At 44.6% G+C, this 20,648-nt stretch overlaps 1 protein-coding gene across 1 annotated transcript in view; it reads right to left on the bottom strand.

Moving 5' to 3' along the window:
- B3galnt2 (beta-1,3-N-acetylgalactosaminyltransferase 2) overlaps nt 1-5,406 on the bottom strand; it is a 38,171-nt gene extending 32,765 nt beyond the window's left edge. The window contains exon 1 of the mRNA XM_057787011.1: nt 5,082-5,406. Within this exon, the coding sequence (XP_057642994.1) occupies nt 5,082-5,196 (115 nt within the window). The 5' untranslated portion in view covers nt 5,197-5,406. The remainder of the gene's footprint in view (nt 1-5,081) is intronic.
- Between the last annotated feature and the right edge of the window lie 15,242 nt (nt 5,407-20,648).

Below are 20,648 nucleotides of genomic sequence, written 5' to 3'. Positions count from 1 at the left end.
ACTTCAAACTCTGCTATAGAGCTACAGTACTGAAAACAGCCTAGTATTGGCATAAAACCATACAGGAGGACCAATGGAATTGAACTGAAGACCCAGATATCAATCCACACACCTACGAACACCTGATTTTTGACAAAGAAGCTAAAAATATAAAATGGAAAAAAAGAAAGCATATTCAACAAATGATGCTGGCATAACTGAATATCAACGTGTAGAAGAATGAAAATAGACCCACATCTATCGCCATGCACAAAACTCAAGTCCAAGCCAGGTGGTGGTGGTGCACATAAAAACTAACAACAGTGAACCTGGGAAGTACACTTGAACACACTGGCACAGAGACCACTTCCTAAATATAACCCCAGTAGCACAGACACTGAGAGCAACAATTAATAAATGGGACCTCCTGGAAATGAAAAGCTTCTGTAAAGAAAAGGACATGGTCAACAAGACAAAATCACAGCCTACAGACTGGGAAAAGATCTTCACCAACCCCACATTGGACAGAGGACTGATCTCCAAAATATACAAAGAACTCAAGAAATCTGACATCAAAAGAACAAATAATCCAATTTTTAGAAAAATGGAGTACAGACCTAAACAGAGAGCTCTTAACAGAGGAATCGAAAACGGCTGAAAGATACTTAAGAAAATGCTCAATATCTTTAGCCATCAGAGAAATGCAAATCAAAACAACTCCGAGATTCCATCTGTAAGAATGGCTAAGATCAAAAACACTGATAACAGCCTACGTTGGAAAGAATGTGGGGTCAGGGGAACACTCCTCCATTGCTGGTGGTAGTGAAAACTTGTATAGCCGCTTTGGAAATCGGCATGGCAATTTCTCAGAAAATTAGGAAACAACCTACCTCAAGACCCAGCAATATTGCTGTTGGCTATATACCCAAAAGATACTCAATCATATCACAAGAACATATGCTCAACTATGTTCACAGCAGTATTATTTGTAATAGCCAGAACCTGGAAACAACCTGGATGCTCCTCAAATGAAGAATGGATAAAGAAAATGTGGTATATTTACACAATGAAGTACTACACAGTGGGAAAAAATAATGACATCTTGAAATTTGCAGGCAAATGGATGGATTAAAAAAAAAAAAAAAAAGCATACTGAGTGAGGTAACCCAGACCCAGAAAGACAAATATAATATGTATTTACTCATAAGTGGCTTTTAGACATAGAACAAAGAAAAACCAGCCTACAGAGGCCACAACCCCAGAGAACCTAGACAACAAAGAGGACCCTAAAAGAGACATATATGGATCTACATAGGAAGGTGAAAAAAGACAAGATCTCCGGAGTGAATTGGGAGTGTGGGGGTCACAGGAGAGGGTATAAGGGGAGAGGTGAGGAAGGAAAGAAGGGGAGTGGAGAAAAACATATAGCTCAATAAAAACAATAAAAAAGGAAAGCATTTATTTTACCAACTGAACTAGATTCCCAACCCCATAGTTTTTTTTTTCTTTTTTCTTTTTCTTTTTTTTTTTGGTTTTTCGAGACAGGGTTTCTCTGTAGCTTTGGAGCCTGTCCTGGAACTAGCTCTTGTAGACTAGGCTGGCCTCGAACTCACAGACACAGAGATCCACCTTTGCCTCCCTAGTGCTGGGATTAAAGGCGTGCACCACCACCACCCGGCTAGTTTTCCTTTTTAAATTTAACATGATCGAGAGTGCTCAGCTTGTAAAATATATCAGCCTGCACAGTCACATGCCTGAAAGGAATGTGTATGAAACATCAAAAACATTTTCAAAATACAGTTTTCAAAATAGATATTATATTGAAAATAATCTAGAAATACAGATTATGTTTATTTCCTTTCATTTAAAAATAATTTCAATTTTTCCTCCACAGAACTTGCTTCCCTTTATGAAAGAAATATATTTAAATTATAAGGTCCTCGTGGCATGTAAACAGATGATACAGGTAGAAAATTAGTATCTTCTCAGTTTCATTTTCTTGATTTGCTCATTCAAACTGAACACTTCTTATGTCTGCTGTGCTAATTGGCACAGGCCCACAGGGAACAAGATCTCCACAACGACAGGAATAGCTCACAACCCCAACCAAGTGCCCCAAGAGCAATGACTATTTATATTAATACGTAATCTATCCCGAGAGTCTGGCAACCTGCTAAACTTTGCAATGACCGTGGACATTAAAGTCTTAAGGGACACTGACCTCGAAACTGATAAATGAGCCTAAAAAGTCATAAAACAAAGAAAGAAAACCCTCATGTGTATGCTCTTGGACACCATCCATCACAATCAGGCAAAAATCTTGAAAATAAGGAAAACATAAGAGCCCATCACAGATCTGTTGATGAAATAGTCACTGCAAAACTAGTGTGTTCTTGCCAGCGTCAACAAAGCATACTGGCATAGGCTGTAGCCACTTCCCTATTACCAATACTCTCCAAAATTCCTGGAGTGTTTACAGTGACTGGGTTGTTCTGAGTGTTTTGCTGAACAAATCTTTATAGATCACCAGTTTATAGACATGGAAACTGAAACCCTGAGATACAGCATAGAGGGGTAATTTTGGAAGAACCAGCCCTAGGCAAAAAGTGGGGCATCAAGCTCAATTTGTCTTTGAACTGCTTGCCCTGTCTGTCTCCAAACATGCTGGAACCAGGTATCCAGCCCTACACCTAGCTCTCCAAGTATGTACTTGGTGATAAGCTCCTCTTCTTTCCAAGTCTGGCTTCCTTCTTTCCAGATATCTTACAAAGACAAGCCTTTTCTCAGTCACATCTTTCTACATTAACCACTGCACAATTCCTGTAAGGCAATGTCTAAAATCAGTACACAGAGATCAAGTCACAGTTTACATCCCCTGGTCCAAAGCCTGTATTTCCCTTTGCTCTTTGTGCCTCTGGTGTGCTATATTGCATAAGAGGCCTCCTCACCAGTGTTGTTTAAAGCCCCTACATAGAAAAGTTGCTAATCTTAGTACTAAGATGACTCATTCGCTTCCCTCAGGTCCTTGCTCAGCTGCCACCTCTTCACAGTGGTCTTCCTTGATCTATCTGTTTACCATCTTGGAGAAAACTTCATTTTTCCTTCAGCATCCTCACCATCCCGTGACATTTACACTCATAGTCTTACTGTCTCCCCTTTCAAACGGTTAACATCTGGAGAGCAGGCTCTTTATTTTGATTATTTAATAATTCCAGCCTACAAGAAAAGATGGCCCAGTAGCTATCTGTTTGCTGAAAGAACTGTCAGAATATATTCAGAAAAAGTAAATTTCCCTTTCAAACAATGATTGGGCTTTCAAATAGTTCATCAGGTCAAAGGACTTGCCCCAAGTCTGATGTTCCGAGTTTGATTCCCAGAACCCACATGGTGGAAGAAGAGAACTGATCTTAAATTATCCTTTGACTTCTATGAGAGCTCTGTGGCTTATCAATGTACACACATACACAAATAAATTTTAGAAATTACTAGTGTGGCTTAATGGAACTACAGAGGAGCAGAAAAGAGAACAAGTTCTAAAATGCTAATTCGAGAGGAAGATACTTAGTAAAATCTCAGGTTTTAGGCTTAATGTATGGGATCAAAACATAAACATGCCCAAATGTTTTAAATATTTCAACAGCAAAATAGGAAGAAAAAAAAAAAAGACCTGTGGTAAATTTTTGCAACCAAGATACTTCTGCGTTTGTTTTTGAAAGTGCCAAGGGAGGAGAGTGGGATAGGAATCTGTCTTTATAGTCAAACGTTATCTGACAAAGCTCCAGTAGCAACACAAAATTAATTTTTACAACTAGAATGGCCCTATATGACCCTGAGAGTTCCTACAGTTTGCTTCCTTAATCTAGTTTAATCTAAACGAATAAACTCCAAAGCATTAAACATCAAACATTAAACGGACAGGAAAAATCTTTTTCAAACACAAAAATTGCTTGCAAGCTTACTAAAATATAAGCTCAAAGGCAAGGTTTATTATGTTGAACCCCAAAGACTGCTAATGTTAGGGTCATATATAGTCTACACTGGCTCTCCAAGCGGATTCCAGCAACTCACTCATTTAAAAGAAAAAGAAGCCTATAAAACACAACCCCAACAGACGTTTAGGTTGCAAAGTATTTTGTACGCATGAGACTTTTCTCATCTAATTTGTAAAAGCCCCACCTGTTTAGCAAGCTAAACACACATATAATGGTGTGTTTTTCACTATACCACTTAAGTGGTTAATTCTTTTCAGTCACACAAATGACCTTTCCAAAAGCTGGGGGTTCATCTAACAGGAAAAGCTATCATTACTAAAATAACTCCAGTGTAATCTGGTAACAGCTGGAGGAAGAGTCTTGAGGACTGCTAAATACGTTATTAGAGAATCAGCCCTGTGCTGACTGGGAAGGCCTGTTTTTAAACTTTCTGAAAAGAAAACAGCTGTTTGGATATGAAATGGAAAGATAAATCCTAACGTAGTTAGAAAAAAAAACTAAAACAAACATTACCCTATCTTTAAAATAGCCATCTAAGTCTCCTTCTATAGGCTCTCTGGGAAAAACTTGAGTAAGACACACAAGAGACCCTAAGGTAGGGGGTTCAGGGTGAAGGGACAACGCTGAGCGAATGAGAACAAAGCTTTCATTCCCACGAGGGAAGAAGTTTGGGAACAAATGGACTCGAGAGTTAAAGAATCCGGTACTCCCAGGCTTCTTTATTAGGAAGCTACCCAAGCAGAACCGCAGGGACTCCACTCACAGCTGCGCCCTATTTCACGTCTAGATGTGTTTCACCGGCTCACCTCACGATCAGAGACCGCAAAGTGCAGCCAGTCCCTCCTCACTGCAAAGTGAGTCCTGATGTGCAAAGCCAGCACCGGTGTGCTCGCGGACCCCCTCGGAGAGAAGCCCCCCAAGTTGTGACCAAGGCCCCTCGGGCACGGCGTGGGCCCCTGAGCACACGCTGGGAAGGACCGCACAGTCGAGTTCGCCCGACGCGGATGAAAAGATCCGTTTGTTCAGCCTGTCCCGGGACGTCCGCACCCGCCCGGTTGCCCCCACCCCCCGGCCTCCCACGCTCGCGGTCGCCGAGCCCCGGCACCTCACCTGCCGCACCGGGCCCGGAGGCGCGGGGGGGCGGCGGGGAGCGCAGCCAGAGGTGCCAGAGGTGCAGCGCGGCCCCGAGCACGCACGGGCACAGCAGCACCAGCCAGTTTCGCATTGGCCGCCCCCGCCCGCACCACCTCGCGCCCCCGCCGCGCGCCGCTCTCTCCCGCGTCCCGGCCGAGAGCGAGGGGACCTAAGAGCACCGAGCGCCACCGGCAGGGCTCGCGCCCGCGCTTCAGCCTGCGCCCGCAACCGCGGCCGCACTCGGCACTGTGTCCTCGGCTCGCGCCTCAGGTCCGGACCGCAAACGGCAGCGGCTCCGAGGCCGGAGCCCCGCCCCCGCGCGCGCGGCCTTCCCACCCGTTCCGCCCTCCTCGCTCTCGCCCCGCCCTCTAGTCCGCGTCCCCGCACCGCCCGTCTCCCGAATGGCTGGGAGCTGTAGTCCCGCGCTGAGCCCAGGCGGGAGGCGTGTCTGACATTCCAGGCCCTAGAAACTACATTTCCCGTGGTGCTACGCGCGCTCAGTTGCAGGGCGCTGGCGGAGGCGAAGCGCGCAGAGAGCACGCGCGTCTCTCCCCGGGCCGCTGTCCCTTGGAGGCACACGGAACATGGCGCGGCCGTCTTCGTGCTAGTGCCCCCCAGTGGTGGAGGCGGGCAGTGCGCGTACGGAACCCGCACGTCTCTGCGGGAATTGCTGTCCGACCGGCTCAGCTGTGGGCAGCGCTGCATGGCGCGTGGCCTCGAGGAGCAGTTGCCCAGCCAGGGCAGGTTTGCATGGCGCCTGAGCGCTGATCGAGATACGGGTGCGCTCCCGCGACATACCTCCTTAAGAGGACGGCGGGGACTTCCCGGCTGCCCTCCAGTTAGCGACGCTGGGTGAGGAGGACTGGAAGCCCCAGGCCTCGCTATGGAAAGCGAGGGTGGAGGAGAACCCCGGACCTGGAGGTTGCTGCCGCCCCTGGCCTTTGGCGTCCGCACTCTCTTCACGAGGATCACTGTCGGAAGGACAGGAATAAGAGCTGCGGCTACCGGGTGACTTTGAAAATTTCCTGCAAGTTGAGGAAGCCTAAGGTGACCAAATATGTGAGAGTTTCCAGAGGGCTTCCAGAAGATCCACCTCCAGCCGGCGTTTGGAAGAGGGCGTACTTCCTTGGAACCACTTTTGGCTCAGCCCCATAGTGCCATTGAGTGGCGATTTCGTCTCAGAAAGGCAACTGCACCGTCGTCGCCTCCCGCCCCCTTTAGTTGATTGAGAGTTAGCAGCCAAGGATGACCTTGAACTGTCGATCCTTCAGTCTTCACCTCAAAAGTGCACAGATTACAAGCCTGCGCCAACACCTGTGGTTTTTATGCAGTGCTTTGGGATGGAACCCAGGGTTTATTAATCCATTTTAGGCAAGCACTCTACCAAAGAGCTACACCCTCAGTCCCTCATTATGTTAAGATTGACTTTTGTTGAGTTTTGTTTGATTTTCGTTTATGTGAGTTTACCGGGCCAGGGAGGCCTATCCTGTCTCCTGGAACTGGAGTTTCATGTGGTTGTGAGCTGCGTGATTTGGATGCTGGAAACTGAAGTCGGGTCCTCTGGAAGAGCAGCAAGAGCGCTTAACCACTGAGCCATCTCTTCAACCCCTTAGATTGCTTTTTCTTTGGGTATTTTTGCAATGTTTTTGGCTTTTTAATTTGAAATTTCTAGTTGGTTTAGTTATTATATAAAAACTGTGCTCTACTGTTGTATGAACTTAATAAAATAAACTTAACTTACACAGTCCAATTTTGTTTCTGCTAAAAGAAATTTGTTTTAGCTGGGAATGAAGCTCGGGCAGTCTTCAGGGGTTGATGCCCAACAATGAACAGGAAGGGAAGTAAGTGGAATTATTTATTTGTTTCCATTACAAATCAGGAATAGTTAAAACAATAGTAATCATTTACTATGGCAACTTTACTACATGTCAGGAATTTGGGCGTGAAGTTCTGGTTCACATTCTTGAAGTTGCAGCAGGTTGTCAACTGGGGCTGCAGTCATCTGAAGGCTTGATGGTGGCTGAAGAGTGCATTCTACATTGCTTACACAGATGCAGACACTTTCAGGAAGGCATATTTGTCACTCTGGGCTAGTAAATTGGCCACACAGACTCTGTACAGTGATGAATCCCAGTAAGCAGAATATTCAGATATTCACCGCAGAGTGACTATTGCTATGTCCAAACCCATGAACTCCCTGCTAAAAGCCAACAAGGAGGCCTAGTCCTGTATGTAAAAGCAAATTATTTTATGCAAGTTTGCAAATTCAGTCTCTCTGCATGTCCAACGTATTGGAATAAATGGAGAGCCCCAAGCTAAATTAGGGGTTTTTGTAGTAGTAAAGGTGAGGGTGAGGGGTTTCTGAGGTTCAAGACCTCTGATTGGCTGACATTTGTCTAGGGGTGTCCTGGTGAGTGTGTGCTGGCAGGTGATCCTATCTATAGTGGTTGGAATGTTAGGCATTTCCTTTCGATGCTCTGTTCTCCGGTGTTGCTCAGGTAATCTTAGTTTGTGCTCTTTCCTGCAACCAGGTATTGCTTCAGGGTAAGCTACTGAGACTCAGGCCTCCATTAAACTTAATTGATGGCTGAGTCCTACTCTGGCAGGTGATAATGGTTGGAAGTAAAGAACTTCCTTTGGGTGATCTGTTCATATTTAGCTTATCATGGCTGGCTCCTACATTACCAGGAGGCAAAGATCGTTGTTAACTGTCTTAGACACTGACAAAGAGCGTGTCCTGAAAACATGAGTGAACAATACTGTCTCGACACTCTGGGGTAACTTTAAGACCCCCTACATACAAGAGCTTCGAAGAGAGGAAAGTACATGTTTTTCCTTTTTAAAGGAAACAATTAAAAGATGAAGCATATGCCTGTTTGGCAGATGTCACTAACTTCTGTACCCTTTCACAGATAATGTGTACACAATGCAATAAGGAAGAATGATTTCTACAAACTTCTTTTGAGAATCATTTTTTATTTATTTTTTATTTTTTTTAATATTTATTTATTATATATACAATATTCTGTCTGTGTGTATGCCCGAAGGCCAGAAGAGGGCACCAGACCCCATTACAGATAGTTGTGAGCCACCATGTCATTGTTGGGAATTGAACTCAGGACCTTTGGAAGAGCAGGCAATGCTCTTAACCTCTGAGCCATCTCTCCAGCCCGAGAATCATTTTTTAATTGTGTGTGTGTGTGTATGTGCGCACACGCATGTATCCACAAGTAGAAGTGCCTTTGGAGGCCAGAAGAGGGCATCTGATTCCCTTGGGTGGAATATAGGTGGTGGTAAGCTGCCGTGTGGGTGCTGGGACCTGAACTCCGGTCCTCTGCAAGAGCAAGACAGACTCCTAACCACTGAGCCATCTCTCCAATCCCTCTAAAAATTACTTGGTAGAAATTTCTCTGTTTAAAAACTACAATGGGGGCTAGAGAGATGGCTCAGTGGTTAAAAGCACTTTTTTTTTCTTGCAGGGGACCCAAGTTTGGTTTCCCGTACCACATGACAGCTCACAGCCAGCTTAACAGTAGTTCCAGGGGATCTGATGCCCTCTTCTGACCTCTGACGGCACCAGGCAGGCATGTGGCAGACACTCATACATGCAGGCAAAACACTCATGCCCATAAAATACATTTTTATTTTATTTTATTTATTTATTTATTTATTTATTTATTTATTTTTATTTTTTGGTTTTTCGAGACAGGGTTTCTCTGTGGCTTTGGAGCCTGTCCTGGAACTAGCTCTGTAGACCAGGCTGGTCTCGAACTCACAGAGATCCGCTTGCCTCTGCCTCCCGAATGCTGGGATTAAAGGCATGCACCACCATCACCCGGCCTAAAATACATTTTTAAAAGCTACGATAACTTACCTTCTATATTTCTGTTAGAGAAGTTGTCATGTGAGCAATAATTGGTTGTCAGTAAGGGTGTATGTATATGTGTGTCCTTAAGAAAAGTAGCAATAGCCTTTTGACATCCATAAGTTTTCAATTTTGTGAATAAAGAATTTGGTCTAGATAAACGTCTGTAATAGCATTGAGGAGGTTGAGGCAGAGAGAGTCATGAATTCAAATTCAGTCTCAAAAAGCAAGAAAAAGAGCTCCCAAAGAGGAATTCTTATTTTGGCAAATCTAATATATATATAATATTATGCTGCCCTACCTTCCCATATATATATTTACTGAGCACCTATTATGTGCCAGGTACTTCAAAAGGTATTTTCTATACACAAATGAATGAAACAGAGCCTTGTCAGATGATATGGGTGAAGGGCAGACTATAAACATAATCAACAAACTTGGTCAGCGTATTAGAAGACCTTCAGTGGTGTGTGTGTGTGTGTGTGTGTGTGTGTGTGTGTGTGTATAAAAGATAAAGCCAAGTAAGGAAATTGTGTGCAATTGAAATAGGGCAGCCGGGCGGTGGTGGCGCACGCCTTTAATCCCAGCACTCGGGAGGCAGAGGCAGGTGGATCTCTGTGAGTTCGAGACCAGCCTGGTCTACAAGAGCTAGTTCCAGGACAGGCTCCAAAACCACAGAGAAACCCTGTCTCGAAAAACCAAAAAAAAAAAAAAAAAAAAAGAAATAGGGCAGAATGCACATTTATATATATATATATATACTTTAAGGTAAAATGTAGACTCCTGGGCCTGGCGAGATGTCTTGTCTTCCTGTTCTTGCAAACGACGTGAGTTCAGTTCCCGCACCCACTTCAGATGGTTCACAACTACCACAACTACCTGTAGATGCAGCTCCAGGAGAGCCAGCATCCTCCTCTGGTCTGCACAGACTTCCTCCTTAAAGTATATATACATATATATGTATAATACATTATACATATAATATATATATGCAAATAGTATTTAAGCAACTTGGTTATAATGAACACTGTAGCTAGGCACCAAAATCATCCTAATGTAGCTGAAGAAATCGTCTTAAAAACCTAATGAACATATAATCAATCTGTACTGTCAAGGTGTTCACAGTCTCATAACATGAACAAGTTAATGGGAGATTTATGCAGATGTAAGCTAGGATGCTTGGTTGTCTGATTGCCATTGACCAGTATCTAGGAAATGCTTGCTCAGGGTTCTGTGGTAGCACAAAGCAACAGATACTTAATTTAGCCCTAGACTCACAAAAGAAGGCTACCCCCGGGGGAGAAGACAGTAGAGTATGAAAATCAAAAAGTATAATTAACTTAACAAGGACAGGAAGTAAGGTTCAAGGACACTCTTAAGGAAAAAATAAAGCAACAAAATCCCAAGATGTCTGCTAGGAGATTTAAACAGCTTAGTACAACCTTAATGCAAACAGAATAGGCAGATGTCCAATCACATACTATGCTAAGGATTCTACACTTTTTAAACAGGCATGTTTTTGTTTTTAGATGTGTTGCGGTTTGAATAAAAACGGCCCCCATAGGTCCTCAAAGAGCGGCACTATTAGAAGGCGTGGGCTTGCTGGAGTAGGTGTGGCTTTTGTGGGAGGAAATCTGTGCAGCCCAGAGGAGGATGCTGGCTCTCCTGGAGCTGCATCTACAGGTAGTTGTGGTAGTTGTGAACCATCTGAAGTGGGTGCGGGAACTGAACTCACGTCGTTTGCAAGAACAGGAAGACAAGACATCTCGCCAGGCCCAGGAGTCTACATTTTACCTTAAAGTCTGTGATAGAATATTGTCCTTCTCCTGTTTTGCGCGATGGTACAAACCTATAATCTCAGCACTTAGCTGGAAGCAGGAAAGGAAATTCCTCTTGCTATGTGTTTGAGGATTACGAATGCACAACTCCACGTCAGATACCGGCCACTTATCCAGGATGCTGCCCTACCTTCCCATCCAGCGCCCCTGCCCGTACTATTTCTAGGCCATGGCCTTCTGCTTTGACTCCACCAGGGGATTCTGTCCCTCCCTCTTGTCCTCCCAGCTGCAGCTAAGACATGACTTCTGAGTTTAGCAGACTATGTAGAATTTACCCTAATAAGGTACAGAAAAGAAAATCTAAACTAGTTAACAAGACAAAATTGTTCCTAGGATCTACCTGCTGGTCTACATGAAATGGTAAACTCTAGGTTCAGTGAGAGACTCTACCCAAAAAACAAGGTGGAGCTAGGCGATGTGGCCCATGCGTTTAATCCCAGCACTTAGGAGGCAAAGGCAGGTGGATCTCTGTGAGTTTGACACCTTCCCAGTCTACAATAGGAGTTCCAGGATAGCCAGAGCTGTTATATAGAGAAATCCTGTCTCAAAACAAAACAAAACAGAACAACAACAAGAAAAACCCACCAACCAACCAACCAATCAAACAAACAAACAAAACCAAGGTTGAGGATGATAGAGGAAGACACTTGAGGTCAAGTTCTTTCTCCAACATGCACACACACGTGCACTCTCATCTGCACACACACATGCACACACACGTGCACTCTCATCTGCACACACACATGCACATACATATATATCACATACAGTGCTATGTATGAAAGGAGCCAATAGCGACCATTTAATTTATTATACAAATCAGTGTTGTGAGGAAAAAGGAAGCTGGACAAATGTTAAACAAGACAGATGACAAGACAGCAGGGATTTTCTGCAACCCAGGACATGTGGCCATCTTGTCCTTATCACAGCTTAGTATTTTATGCAAATGTTTCCACTTTGCACTTAGTGGCTATCTTTTCCCCCAACATTAGGTGGCAGTAAAAAGCTTCCTTCTCTTGTCTTCCTCTTGTTTTTCTGTGTGGAGAAATTGGAAGGCAACCAAAGTTGATAGAAGCCAGGCCTGAATCTAAAATAGGAGATCTCAACTTAGAATTTATTTGGGAAAACTAAAACTGTACGGTTTTTATGTAGAGTAACACGTCTACTGATTCTCAAAGAGAAAATAATTTTCACAATATAAAATAGGTTGGCTGCATATTGTACTTTTACACAATGATGTTGCCTTTAAAAAGATACAATTCTGGGACTAGAGAGATGGCTCAGCAGTTACAAGTTCTGGCTGCTCCTCCAGCGGACCCAGGTCTGTTCCCAGTACCCACATGACAGCTCACAGCCTTCTGTAATTCCAGTTCCATTATTTCTGACACTCAGTTCTGGCCTTTATGGGTACTGCATACAAATACATCTCTAAAAATACAATTCTGTCTTCACCTTTCTTTGACTTTCCAATTTAATAATAATATATTATATATATATATATATATTGTAAAATATCACTTAGCTATATCCATAGACCCTGATTTTATCCTAATAATTTATAATCTTTATTTTAAAAAGTTTTTTAATTTATACAATATCCTATCTATATGTATGCCTGAAGAGGCCACCAGATCTCATTACAGATGGTTGTGAGCCACCATGTGGTTGCTGGAATTGAACTCAGGACCTTTGGAGGAGCAGGCAATGCTCTTAACCACTGAGCCATCTCTCCTGCCCCCTTAAAAAGTGTTTAGATGGGCATGGTGATGTATGTCTTTAATCCTCGCACTTAGGAAGCAGAGGCCGGAGGATCTCTATGAGTTCCAGGCCAACCAAGGCTACAAGGATAAGACCCACTCTCAAAAAATTAAAACTAATAATAGTAAACACGCCTTTAATCAAGCATAGAGGCAGGTGGATCTCTGAGTTTCAGGCCAGCCTGGTCTACAAAGCAAGTTCCAGAACTGCCAGGGTTACACAGAGAAACCCTGCCTCAAGGTGAAACCAAAATAACCATAAGGCCCTTGAAGAGAAAGTGGCCAGGTCACACCCACTAGACTACTCTAACAGCTATTGCTCCCCCTCACCCCGCCCTCACCCTGCCCTACCAGAAACAAGTGGCCAAACTCCACCCTGGTGGTGGTGGGGAGACCAAGATCAGGCCACAGAATCCCACCACCCCAGGCAACCCTAGAAAGTACCTCACCCCCTCTCCTAGAATTCCTATATAAAGCCCACCCCCTGCTCAGTTCTTCGTGGCCTCTCCCAGAGACAGCCACTCTCTTGTGTCCTTTCCAATAAATCTTTGTGTGAGGTTTGTTGTGCTGTGTGACTTGGTGGTATTCCTTGGCTCCTGACTGCCAGGATACCTTTCCTTTCTGAGCTGTAACACTTGTAACACGTGCATTGGAGAAACATGTTCCTCAGAACTGTAACATTTGCATTGGAGAAACATCTTCCTCAGAGCTGTAACACTCACTACTACAACAAAACAACAACAATGATGACTATGGTGATGTTGATGATAAATGTATTTTTCAGAAGACTTTTTTCAGAAGAGGGTGTTGAATCCCTTGGAACTGGAGTTACAGATGGTAGTGAGCCGACTTGTGGGTCTTCTGTGAGAGCAACGGTGCTCTTAACTGCTGAGTCACTGCTCCAGCACTATTTTAATACTTTATATTATTGAAATATACAAAATAATTTCTATTAATTGTTTTCCCTCCAATTTCAGTAGGAAACATTCCTTACACATATGCACATGCACATTTTTTTCCTGGTAAGTCCAGTTTCTTTTTTTTTTTTTTAAGCCTAGGCTGGCCTCAAACTCACAGAGATCTGACTGCCTTTGCCCCTGCCTCCCAAGTGCTGGGATGAAAGGCATGTTAAATTCAATTTAAAAAGAAACTGTAGAGAACTTTGCTCCTGATGATTATGAATATTGTTAAATGTTTGAACATGATGTCTTGCTATCAAAGACAGAGTTCAGGCAGGAAAGCACTTGCTGCTTAAGCATGAAGACCCCAGTTTCCCATATAAATGTTGGGCACAGAGGTAAGCATCTGTAATTCCAGGGATGGATCGATCCTTTGAGCTTGGTGGCTGCGGCCTAACTGAATCCATGCCATGAGATCCAGCTTCAATGAGACATTAACCGGGGAAGTGCTGACCCCTGGCTTTCACACAAGCTTGCGTCCCGCCTCACACACAAACACATATACTAAACACAGAGCTAGGTATGGTGGTTCATGCCTGTAAACCTAGCTCTTGGGAGAGTAGAGCAGGAGAAACTTCCTGGAGTCAAGCATGGGCTACATAGTGAGATCCTGTCTCAGAAATCAAACCTCCAAAGATAACAAAAACAAAGGATAAGTGACATCCAAAGGTTGAAATTTCTACAAATTAAAAGCCATGAAGTGAAGTCTAGTATGACGGCATGCTTATGTAATGCCAGCCACTTGAGAGTCTAGAACAGGGGAACCAGAAGGAAGTCCAAGGTCACCTTGGGCTACACAGTAAGACCCTTTGTAAAAAGTGGGGGAGGGAAATAAAAAGAGCGCACATTATTCATGCAGTCTTGGAAAGAATCAAATGACATAAAATTTAAGATTCAGAAATCTCTGTAAAGAAAGAAACAGAATCAAAGATCTCTCTCTAGCCCCATGAGCCCCTTGGGGTTCAAGGTCCAGACGTGCACATGTTCCCTCGAGTAAGAAGAATGTGTGGCCTCATGATGGCTGGGCGGTGAGATTCTGAAACACCTCAGACCTGTTCTGAATAGTAAAGAAGGACACAGACAGCAAAGGATCCTACCTCTACCTGTGAACTTTCAGACAAGAGCTAGGTGTATGTCCCCTTAGCCTTTGGAGTTACAGAGATGAAGAAAAAGAGATGCTTTTGTTTGTGCCCCTGAAGAAATTGATTCTGGCTAGGCACGGTGGCTCATGCCTATAATCTCAACATATGGGAGGCTGAGACAGGGGAATTGCTATGAGTTTAAGGCCAGGCTGAGCTACAGAGTGACATTGTATCAAAAAAAAATCAAGGACAGCTTATTTTTTTAAATCAATTCCCTTAAAATAACAAAACTAAAAACATCTTGGACATGTCTGGCATGCATCTCAGGTCCCAATTGTCACGTCTGTGACTTGGGGTTGGGGAGGTGTTTCTGAGGACAAAGGACATTCTTTGCAATATGTGATTACTTCAAGAATTCAGACGCCTGCTTTGAGTCCTCTGCCTTTTTCCTCTGACCCTGGAGCTTCCTCCATCTCTTCTTCCTTTCTCTGCCAGCACAATGGAAACACTAACAGTATTCTGCTACGGAAAATGACCACGACAGTGGTCTCCATCTCAGATTCTCCCCAACAGAGTCCTGCTGCATTATGACAGGGTCACAGCAGCTGTATTATGGGGTCAAGGTAACCCCGTTGCCAAGCTAGAATTGGCAAAGGCAGAGTCCCTAATGGATCTGACAACAAATGAGGAGGGCCCACCCCACTCTGCAATGCGCCCTCCGATGTCCTCATCACACTGACACGCTCCTGGCTCTCTGTCAACAGCATAGCTCTGCTTGTTCATCAGCCAATTGGTCCTGCAGACCTTACACATTTTACTGACTAGAGTTTGCAGTGAATTTCAGAAATATAATAGAGATAAATAGGAAGAAAGGCTTAAGGGGGGGCGAACATTAAGGCTGTTGAAAGTAAAGAATACGAGGTGTTGATTGCATCACAAATATCTGTCCAGCAAATATTTATTAGACGTCTCTGTATGCCAACACTGTTTATAGACAGAGTCTCACTCTGTATATGGGCTAGCCTGGAACTCCCCTTGTAGTCCAGGCTGGCCTCCCAATCCTATCTCAGACACCTGAATGATGAGATTACAGATGTGTGCCACCATTGTCACCTCCTTTAGTCTTTCAACAAATACTTATTAGACGTCTCTGTATGTCTGTCATCAGCACCAGATGAGAACAAAACAAAGTTGGTTCTTGTCTTTCGTGAACAAGGGGGAACAAGGTAAACAAAGGGGAACAAGGTAAACAAAGGGGAACAGCCATCTGTTTTCTTCAAAACAGACTCAATATTTGAACACACTGTGGTCGCTGTATGAATAGTCATACCTTCATGAGCTCATGGCTTCCTGGTATCCAGGTCAGCACAAGCAGGTTTTCCACTGAAATATATAACTGGCAGGTTTGAAAGCCTTGGGCTTAATCCTTTGGATTCTGATCCAGGAGTCTTCCCATATCTGCTCAGCAGCTGCACAGCCCTCTACAACCGTTCAACTGTGTATGTGGGGGAGGAGGGTGTGCAGAGGGTGGGGTGTTGGTGGCATGAATACCTACTTCCCTGAGGGTCTCATTTCAGTGAAGAAGCCACATGGACCCCAGCTCACCTAAGGGTGGACGCAGGGGACAATAATGAGGACACTCAGTGGCTAGGTATAAAATGAATTAAGGCCAAGCGTGCTGGAAGCAGAGGTGGAGTGAAGGAGCAGAAACCCGGCACACGGCAGTCTGGAAGGAGGAAACCTAAGCACTCCAAATATGAAAGCAATGGACAGTAGGATCACAGTTAATAATAATTGTAACTTTAAAATGAAACAGATTATCTTAACGAGCAAGCTTTAAAAACATTAAGTGCTTGTAGGGCTGGAAGAGCAGGAGTTCAAGGTCACCCTTGGCTACAAAACAACAACAACAAAAATGAAAAACAAAACCAAATCTAATTGGCTTCAAATATCACTGTCCAATTCTGAACACAAATTAAATCCCTTTTCTAAGCAAGAATCTAGAGGAGGGGTTCTCAACCTGTGGGTCACGACCCCTTTGGAGAGGGTCAAATGACCTTGTCACAGGGTCACTAAGATGGTTGGAAAAGACAGATGTTTACGTGATAAGTCATAACAGTAGCAAAATTACAAAGTAGCAATGAAAACAATTTCATGGTCAGGGGTCACCACAACAAGAGGAAGGCTGAGAACCACTATTCTAGATGCTTCTACCGGTGTATATCTAAAAGTATTCTGAAACACTGCTCTTTAACCTTCCTTTTAGCTATGTTATCTATAACATGATGCGTTTCTCCTAGACACTGCTGCGCACGTCCGAAGTTACCAGGTTCTGTAAATGAATCCTCCCAGAGTGACCTCAGGTTATGTCCCCTCCTCTCCGAATTTTTACTTTTTGTTCCACCTTGTTTCTTCTGCACCCTGCCATGTGTCAGAAATTTTACTTTTAGGAGATCTAAGAAAAAGAAAAAAAAAAACATCAAGCTTCTCCCATACCCTTGTCCTTTGTTTAAGTTAAGCATCAGCATTCTTTTTATATTTACCCAAGACACATCATTAAAACCACTTCAAAGCCTTTAGACCAAGATGCACGCAGAGAAGCCTTACGCCGAGTTGCAGGGAAAATTAATTTCCAGTGCTAGCAGGGAGACAGTTATTAGGTCTTCAAAATGACATTAGATTAGTTCAGCAAGGGTATCTTAGAACTTGCCGAGTCAGAGGACAGGATGATATTTTGATCTTAGAAGATAAAAGGGCAAGTCTAAGTAGCTAGTTATGCACGAGGTTCATTATCTGCACTGCTGTGCACATTCGGGTGAGTTTCCATCCGGCCTTCAGAGCCAGGTTCCGCTTACGGCATGCTGTTAAGCAATTTTCCCTCCTCGTTTCTATCAACTGAGTTACATATCTTTCCTCTCATAAACCGATGCTGGAGAACAAAACCCGTAATGACCTGTGGAGATGAAAGTGGAGACTTAAGTGACCTCATCTGATCTTTGTTAAAAGAAAAAAAAAGCATTATAATATTGCCAGGGGTTGTAATGAATGCCTTGAATTCCAGCACTCAGGAGGCAGAGGTAGGCAGATTTCCATGAGTCTGAGGCCAACCTGGTCTATGTAGCCAGTTCTAGGACCAGCCAAGGCTAAGTACATAGCAAGACCCTGCCTCAAAATATTTATAATATTTTATTAATTCTTTAAGAAGTTTGCAGCCAGGCGGTAGTGGCGCACGCCTTTAATCCCAGCACTCGGGAGGCAGAGGCAGGCGGATCTCTGTGAGTTCGAGACCAGCCTGGTCTACAAGAGCTAGTTCCAGGACAGGCTCCAAAACCACAGAGAAACCCTGTCTCGAAAAACAAACAAACAAAAAAAAAAAAAAAAAAAAAAAAAGAAGTTTGCATGCATACAATGTATTTTGATAATATCTCCCTCTACCTGAATTTTTACATTTTTATTCATCTTTGAAAAGATTTATTTAGTTTTATTTTATGTGTGTAAGTGCCCTGCATGTGTGTCTGGTACCCACAGAGGCCGCCAGATCCTCTGGATCCCCTGGAGCTAGCTGCCTGTGAGCTGCCAAGCGGGTGCTGGGAACTGAACCTGGGTCCCCTAGAGAGCAGCAAGTACTCTTAACCACTGACCCATCTCTCCAGCAGACAGATAGCAAAGAACAGGGACAGAGGGTGGGGAGAAGATGGGGGTACCACAGTCTCGCAGAAAAGCAGATGGTGCCCCTGCACCTCACAGTAAAGGGGCTGGGTCAAGTCTGGGTCAGCCTTAAAGACGCAAGGAGCTGGCATCTGTGACCTGAGGTGGGTAGGTGGTGAGAGTGCCTGTCATTTCACATTTAGTAATCCTCAAACAGACACACGGGGCAGTGATGGCCAGCACAGCGCTGTGCCTTCTGCCATGTCAGAGGAAACAACGATACTGATGATGCCGTGTTGAGAATGACGAGAATGTTCTCAGACCACCTGTGCTTGATCCAGGAGCTTAAGTTTAGAAACTCAACAGTCACCAAATGTCAACCTGAGACAGTGGCTCTGAGTTTGTCTCACGCCGGGGAAGACAAAAGATGCAGACACTCGTGGGTGTGAACAAAGAAGAAACAAGTTTTGTGGAGAGATACTAAAAAAAACGTGAGAAACTAAGAAAATGTGAGAGAAACTCTCAAGAGTGGAAGTGATTTCCAGGAGAGGACATGGCCACTGACCTTTGTCTACGGTCGTGGTTCTCAGCCTGACGGTTGCTACCCTTGGGGTTGAATGACCCTTTCACAAGGGGTCTTATATCCGATATCCTGCATATCAGATATTTATATTACAACTCATAACAGCAAAATTAAAGTTACGAAGTAACAACAAAATAATGTTATGGTTAGGGGTCATCACAACGTGAGAACCACTGGCCTAGGGTACCTTACAAGACTCAATAGAAACCGGGTAAAGATTAAGGTGCTTTCATTAGTTGGCCAGTTAGAGGGCCCCACACTCTGGGCATGCTAGGACTAACTAGGGAGATGGCTATGCCTTATCCACATGCTGCTTGCCCTGGTATGGTGGGCAAAGCTCCTCACTCTGGTTAGTGCCAACCTTGACTAGCTGTTGGCTGTCAGTCTGAGTCATCAACCTTGTGGACGTCCGGCTGTCTGTCCTCACAGTTACTTGTAGCCGTCCAGCTTCAGCGGCCCTTCCTCTTAGTTTCCTCATACCTAACTTCTATTTGCGGGCAGTCTTGGGGGCCTCTTTCCTGAAATAGGTGGAGGATTTTTAGAAGCCATCCTTACAAGTTACTCTGTTACATTAGCTGTGTTTGAAGCAAGAGTCTGTGAAGGTTGATACCACCTTGCCTATGTTCCCCATGGGAGAGAAGACGCATGGAAGCCAGTTAGCTGGCCAACTCACACTGGCCTTGCCTGTTATAGCCCCAATCTGTCTCTTATGAACCCAGCTTGGTTATCTCATTCCCAGCTGGAAGCCCTCTTATTAGCATCCCTGATATCCCACACCTCACCATTCCTTTGAAGTTCAGCGTCTGTTCTCAGTAATGCCTGTGATCAACCTCCTGCTTTCCCCTGTACCACCTACAGTGAGCTTAATCCCTGCCCCACTGGTGAGAGTGACTTCTCTGGCGGCAGAGGGTGAGTGCAGCTTCCGGCAGGTCGGATCTCTCACAGTGTCTCTGTCCTTTTGGTTTGACCGTATGGAGCACTTGGAGAAGGGGAAGGTCTCCCCAACCCTTCCCTTGACTCTCTAAGGGAAGCTCTGAGGTGATGCGGGGAGAATGAGCTTCTGAAGCCGAGGCCAGGCCCCTTCCAAAGGGGTAGAGAGCTGAGTGGCAAGCGGGGAAGGTTCTGCATGAGTCCATCTTCAGCTGCCCAGGCACGTGGGTATTCTCCTCACTGCTGTGACCTGCTGGAAACAGCTTAAAGGAAGGAAAGGCCATCATGCCGGGGAAGGGAGGGTGGAGCCTCTCTGAGGTGGCAGAAGCGTGGAGTAATGACTTGGTCACATGGCAGATAGCACTAGACAAGTAACAGCAACAAGAATCACCTTCAGAAGTTTGCCCCCAGTGAACTACTCCCACCAGCCGGGCCCTGCCTCTCAATGCTACAGCTGAGGACTGGGATTTCAAATCAAAGACTTGGGGAACACTACAGACTTAAATGCTACAGGGAGAAGTAGGTGATCAGTGCGCCTGGGAGTGACGGGTGCAGTGACAGCTAAGTAACAAAACTTGAACTTGTCACATCGAAGGCACCCAGTTAACCTATACTTCACTGTACAGCCTTTTTGTTGTTGTTGGGAGAGTCTCACTATGTAACCCTGGCTGGCCTGGTGCCAGCAGGTAGCCCAGTGAAGGCCATGGAACACAAGGCAACTGATCCTCCTGCCTCAGCCTCTGGAATGCTGAGATTACAGACCTGCACTGCACTACCTGCCTGGTCCTACTGGACAACCTTGATATGATTGTGTGTTCATGGATCAGAATTAGCTTAGTTCTCCTCGGTTCTCTCTGACTTCTATCCTCAGCTGGGAACCC

This window comes from Chionomys nivalis, chromosome 13 (assembly GCF_950005125.1).
Source record: "Chionomys nivalis chromosome 13, mChiNiv1.1, whole genome shotgun sequence".
NCBI classification, from domain to species: domain Eukaryota; kingdom Metazoa; phylum Chordata; class Mammalia; order Rodentia; family Cricetidae; genus Chionomys; species Chionomys nivalis.
This window is presented reverse-complemented; position numbering and strand designations above follow the sequence as displayed.